The sequence below is a fragment of the Lygodium microphyllum genome, chromosome 13 (assembly GCF_053477565.2).
Source record: "Lygodium microphyllum isolate KBCC chromosome 13, Lygodium_microphyllum_v1.1.10, whole genome shotgun sequence".
NCBI classification, from domain to species: Eukaryota; Viridiplantae; Streptophyta; class Polypodiopsida; order Schizaeales; family Lygodiaceae; genus Lygodium; species Lygodium microphyllum.
This window is the reverse complement of record NC_141147.1, coordinates 99,120,717-99,126,753: the sequence shown is the minus strand read 5'-3', so window position 1 is coordinate 99,126,753 and position 6,037 is coordinate 99,120,717. Positions and strand designations below refer to the sequence as shown.

The following is a 6,037-nucleotide window of genomic DNA, read 5'->3' as shown; positions in this document are numbered from 1 at the left end:
ACAGGCCTCTCACATTCTTGGTATGCATATTAAGTGCGACAGGCATCAAGGACTACTCTAGTTCTCACTGAGGGAGTACATTCATAAAGTCCTTAAGCATTTCCACATGCAGTACGTGAAGCCTATTGGCTGCCCATTAGCTTCTTATGTGAAAGTTTCATAGGCCGATTGTCCGCAGACAGATGAGTAGAGGGCCGAGATGGCCAAGATCCCTTATGCATCATCCATGGGCTGTTTGATGTATACCATGATAGCCACTCGTCTAGATATTGCCTTTGCAATTGGTGTTGTGGCACACTATATGGCTACACCTGGCAAGAAGCATTGGGATGTCGTGAAGGGTATCATGAGATACTTGAAGGGCACATCAGATATGTGTATTTGCTATGGCAACCATGATATAGGAATTATGGGGTATATAGACTCTGATTATGCAGGACATGCAGATAGTAGGAAGTCCACTTCTGGCTATTCACCTATACTAGAGGTGCTGGCTCTTGGATGTCCAAGGTTCAGAAGTGTACGACTCTTTCTACCACTAAGGCCGAGTATGTTGCATCCACTGAGGCCTGCAAGGAGGCCATATGGTTGGGCTGTTTGGTTCATGACCTTGGAATTGATGCTATACCTACACTGCATTCGGATTCTATGAGTGCTATTCAGCTAGCCAAGAATCTGGTCTTCCATGTGAAGACGAAACACATTGAGGTGAGGTATCATTTCATACGTGGGGTCATGGAGGACTAGTCTGTTGACCTTGTCAAGATCTCCACTAACGAAAATTCTACAGATCTACTCACGAAAAGCCTAACCACTGAGTGCTTTGCCTTTCTTAGGAGATTGATGTGCATTGGATGAGATGACATTTTTCCTCATCCTTTTGTACATCTGTACATTGCATTGCCTTTTCTTTTTCTTTTCACTCCTAACTGGGGCAGATTCGCCTTTAAGTGTGAGAGGTTGTTGGGAGTAAAGGCACCTTTGTCTAGCCGCCCGTGTATTACTACATTGATAGTACTTGCCATAGCACACTGCAGGTGGCGGATGCCCATCACTGTCACTTTATTCTTTATTCTTTTAGTGACAATTTGAATAAAGGAAAGCCCAATCACACATTGTGATTGTTAGAGTTCCGATTTGTGTCTCTCTCTTTCTTGCTCTTGCTCTCCCGCCATAGCTCTTCCAAGTAAGCTTTGATCCTTCTCACCTTGCAATGCCTTTATAAACTCATTTGAATAATAGAGTTTATTTTGCTTCTACACTTGCTCTACTATTGTGTGTTTCTTGCGAGTCTTGCATTAAGTGCGAATAATAGGTATCTAGTCAAAAGAAAACTTGCAAAGGGATAATGCTCAAGGACAATTATTAGCTTTCGTTTGAATTAAGGATACTAACGTACTTTGAACAGAATTCATAGGTAGTCATATAGAATTTATAGTAGTGTTCAATTTTGGAGTTACGAAATGTGCTCTCCTTGTAGTATATGTTGGAGATATAGAACATGATATTGTTTGAGAGCCATAGTTTAATGAAATGGGGAACCATGTGGTATCATAGTGGGGAGATGCAAACTTTAATTCCAATCAAGGCAAGGGGAGAAAATAGGAGTTCCTCGTTCAAAATCCCTAGGATGGAGGCAACCAAGGTAGGTCTTAACTTGGACGACAGTCTACGCGACCATAGTACAGTATAGACCGTGTGAGCGACTAGAAAAATCATTAATGATTGTGGCCGACCAGGGGGTGGTTCCGGAAGTCTCTTAGTCAGGAGATGTACCTTGTAAGAGGCTTGTAAGAGGCGTGCAAGCTAACGACTGAATTATTCTTATTATAGACTATTCAGGCCGACTACCTGCTTGAGAGAGTTTCTTCGAGTTGATAGAGACAGAGAGCCTCTGAGAGAGAGAGAGAGATTTCTTCGAGTTGACAGAGAGAGAGAGAGAGAGAGCCTCTGAGAGAGAGGCTTTTGATCATGCCTGCAGGCACCCTTGAAGTCCATTTGGTGAGCGCTCGTGGTCTCAAGCGTGGAGATTTCTTCTGTAAGCTCTTCATGCGATAATCCTGTACATGTTACCTTATTGAGTAAAACCTAAACCATTGATATTCACTGCTGTTTCCTTTCTCCTTTTTCTTTGTTTTCTTTGTGGCCTGTTTGGGCAGCCAAAACAGACGCTTACGCCATTGTGAAGTGCGGGAGTCAGAGCCAGAAGAGCAACGTCGCCAGAAGTAGGCTCTCTCTCTCTCTCTCTCTCTCTCTCTCTCTCTCTCATTCGTTTGATGGGAGGCTTCATGGCTTTCTTCTGGCAGAGCAGTGTCTGTGAGAGAGAGAGAGAGAGAGAGAGAGAGAGAGAGAGAGAGAGAGAGAGAGAGATTGTTTCCTCTGTGTAATTACTTCTTCTCCTGCGCTGTATATGTTATGCGCAGATCAAGGCAGCAACCCCACATGGAACCAGAGATTTGTGTTCTCGCTTGCGGAGGGAGTCTCGGAGCTCACCCTCAGAATCATGGACCAGGATTTCTTTACCGCTGATGACGAGCTTGGGACTGTCAGGCAAGAGATCCCTAGGCCTTGTTTACTTGCACACATACCACATATGTGTAAAGAACACGAACGTGCAATCTTAAATTATACCACCTCGGCACATTCTTTTTTTTTTTTTTTTGGCTGAATCTTACCTCACCATCATCAGCATCTAATCTAACAAGTTTGATTGAAAAAAACTATAAGGCCGAGCATGAATGGGTATTGATGAGGCACTAGTCTAACTACTTACCATATCTAGATTATATGTGGTGGAATTTTTGTAATGCAGATCTCTCCAAGGGATATCTGTGAAGAAGGTTTCCCATCTAATTCTCATCCTTGATTATAAACTTGCTTTATTAAAATGGTCCGTTTTAGGTTTTAAAGGAGATTTGATTGGATTTACGTGTAATTGCAAAGTTCCTTTGAAAATTGGTGCATTGGGTGATGTTTGTAGAATCTCTTTGGCAAATGTTCTTCAAGTTGGAAATGTTCCAACTCAATCTTACGGTGTAGTTACAAAGCATGGTAAATTTCATGGGGAGGTCAAATTATCACTTACATTTACACCCAAGGTTTTCCTCTTCCCATATATCTATTTTGGAATGAAAATTTGCAAAATGAATAGTGATTACATTTTTCTTTTAAAGGAGAAAAGTTTAAAAACAAATAATTGTGATTCATGCCAATTGAACCCTTAAGACCTTGGTATTGCATTGCATTCTTTTTTATTTCCATTTGCATTTCTCTTGGTAGATTCATACCAACTTGCATTGAGGGTTTTACGAAGGTTCCAACAAAAGTTTATTGAGGAATGATGGTCATAAGTAATGAGCCTGTGATCAAATTAATATTGTATTTTGTTGTAGAGGCAAGATATTCAATATGGAAGGAGCATCTATAATTCCACACATGGGCAGACTGATACGGGATTTAATGCATCAAATGAGGGCGATCATTTTTCACACTATGGCCCTTATGGTTCTTGTGCAAGAGGAGGTTGGAATCAAGGTTGTTTTTAGTTCCAAAAATCATCAGCATATATTTGTACCTTCCAAGTTTTCTCAATTACAAGTTAAGTCTTGTAGAATCCATTGTGCCTCATGTTTTGGAGGAAAGATATGTATAAACTCAAAAAGTGTATCTAAGATATGCAACATAGTCAATATAGGTGGGTGCTATAACATCATGTACAACTGGTTGACTTGGTTGGTAAAATTGTCATGGCCCACTAATTGCTCTTTGTATAGTTGGGGTTATTGCAAAGCTTCATAGCCTATGTCTCACTCGCTTCCTATTTTTGAGAGCAAAGGGAAGCAATTGTGCTGTCACGTAGTTGCTCAAAGGAGATTCACAAAAGTAGACAATCATAGGAGGAGATTCGCCTTACTTTTAAATGCTCAAAGCAAATATTAAAGCAATCTCAATCTAAGTGCAAGAAAGAAAATATAATACATGCGTAATTAATAAGATCTTTGAGAGAGAGAGAGAGAGAGAGAGAGAGAGAGAGAGAGAGAGAGAGAGATGTGTGTGTGTGTGTGTGCATTGTCCATTTATAGCTAGTGAACACACACACACACACACACACACACACACACACACACACACACACACACACACACAATATGGTACAATTATAGCTTGTGGAAGAAGTGTGCTTTGAGAGGGTAATTTTCTTTCTTTTAAATATGCAAAAATTTGCTAGGTCAATAATAATTCAATGAAAGTCATGATGCAAGATAGCTATCAAGTTTGGTAGATCTCTCAATGATATATCATGTGGATGTGGATACATGTGTGTTTACATGTGCTTACTTGAGTTGTGTCTTTTGCTCTTTATGCAAAGGTATTTATACAATGTAAAGCACGAAACTTGAAGAGGGGCATAGAGGAGGCCAATAGGTTATATTTAAGTCATTCAATGGGACACACGTGAAGATCATACTTCGATTTTGAGGCCTCGATTATTTAAGTCATTCAATGGGGGACACGCGAAGATCATACTTTGATTTTGAGGCCTCAATAGTATGTACTAGGTGCTCTCTTAAATATATTTTTATTGACATCTTACTTTATAATGGGGCTACTTACTCAAGGTCTTATTAAGTTGGTCAAAGAATATATGTATTTGTATCGTGTGTGTGTGTGTGTGTGTGTGTGTGTGTGTGTGTGTGTGTGTGTGTGTGTGTGTGTGTGTGTGTGTGTGTGTGGATATACATTAGTTTATGTGATAAACTATAGTTTAGATAATATTTGCAACTGACTTCTCGAATCTATAGATACATAATGAATTGTTGAGGAGGAAAGGTGCATATGACATGTGCATAATAATGCACAAAACCAAACAATCACCAATTAAGTCACTATGGGAGTGAATCTCATCATTTGATTGACCTTATCATCCAAAATAGTTAATCCCCTATTGTCTATCACATAGAGATATCTTGAAATGGTCATGTAGTAACAATCGTTTGCAAAATCCCCTTGTAGATTTGATGCCATTTATCATGTTGTCCTTGCTTGTTGTGTCAAAGACAAGATTTATTCTTGATCTAGCACATGAAAATGGGTTGTGGATGTGTTGAAAACATGTACATCTCCTTACAATTTTGGGAGGAATCTATTTTGTGTGTGTATCTGTGTGCATCTGTCCTTGAATCCTCTCTTGTAAATGTGCCCTTCCATCATTGGCTTATCCAAAAAAAGAAAGGATATTGAAAATTGGACTTGTGGTATTGTAACAAATGGTGGACAAAGGAAAAAAACAAACCCAATAGATAAAGAAGAGAGGTATCTCCCTTCAAGTTCTTTCCACTTCAAACGTGAAAAAGCAAAGGATATCATTGTCCCCTTCTCAATGCATGTTTTCTTGCATGTCTTACATCCCTTCATTTCCTTGTTCAAAATTCACATATATATGGCCCAATCAAACTTGTTTACATCCACACTACACATTAGTGTCAATATTCCTTTTTATGCCTATGGCTACACAATAGACTTTTAACTAATGGAAGAGAGCCAAGATTGCATGCAAGATAATAATGTGTGTCAATTAGGAATCTCACTCTCATTTTTAAAATGCCCTTATTGTTTGAGTCAAATGCATATGTGGGTATATATGCCCATGCATGCACATGTGCACACACCCATGTCCATGCATACACACATAGACACACACACACACACCCACACACATCCAAACATGTGTGCTTACCTACTTGGATGTGTATTGGACTTAAAGAGGAGCTTAAGAATCCTAAAAGGAGGAAAATGACAATATGCTTAACCCATGAAAAAATGGAAGCTATCAATGTTCACATGCAAATATGTGCATATAGTTTGATAAGCTACCAAAACATCATAGAAGGACTATTGAAGCTTTGTTTGTTGCTTTTAAATTTTGCAATGATATTCACAAAAACTCTTTTGAAAGTTAGCTACTTAATCAAATCATCTTGGTGATATGCTCATGTAAGCTAAAACAAAGACCAACAGTTCAAATGATCAATCCCAC

General features: G+C 39.3%; 1 protein-coding gene across 2 annotated transcripts; it reads left to right on the top strand.

The window, feature by feature from the left end:
• Window positions 1–1,724: 1,724 nt before the first annotated feature.
• LOC148026956 (elicitor-responsive protein 3-like) lies at window positions 1,725–3,719 on the top strand. Of its 2 annotated transcripts, none has more exons than XM_087691497.1 (5): window positions 1,725–2,038; window positions 2,160–2,225; window positions 2,424–2,550; window positions 2,813–3,098; window positions 3,393–3,719. In XM_087691497.1, exons 1-5 carry the CDS (start codon window positions 1,972–1,974, stop codon window positions 3,543–3,545), a joined length of 699 nt encoding a protein of 232 aa, XP_087547623.1. In that variant the 5' UTR covers window positions 1,725–1,971; the 3' UTR covers window positions 3,546–3,719. The 2 variants fall into 2 exon arrangements, with proteins under 2 accessions (XP_087547623.1, XP_087547625.1); XM_087691499.1 differs by having other exon boundaries at window positions 1,739–2,038; window positions 2,981–3,098.
• Window positions 3,720–6,037: the final 2,318 nt, after the last annotated feature.

What these genes read in the sequence shown, in the direction of transcription:
- LOC148026956 (XM_087691497.1), top strand. Translation starts at nt 1,972, where the DNA reads ATGCCTGCAGGCACCCTTGAAGTCCATTTGGTGAGCGCTCGTGGTCTC. An exon ending in GAAGAGCAACGTCGCCAGAA is followed by an intron (nt 2,226 to 2,423) that starts GTAGGCTCTCTC and finishes TGTTATGCGCAG; the next exon opens with ATCAAGGCAGCAACCCCACA. An exon ending in GACGAGCTTGGGACTGTCAG is followed by an intron (nt 2,551 to 2,812) that starts GCAAGAGATCCC and finishes TTTGTAATGCAG; the next exon opens with ATCTCTCCAAGGGATATCTG.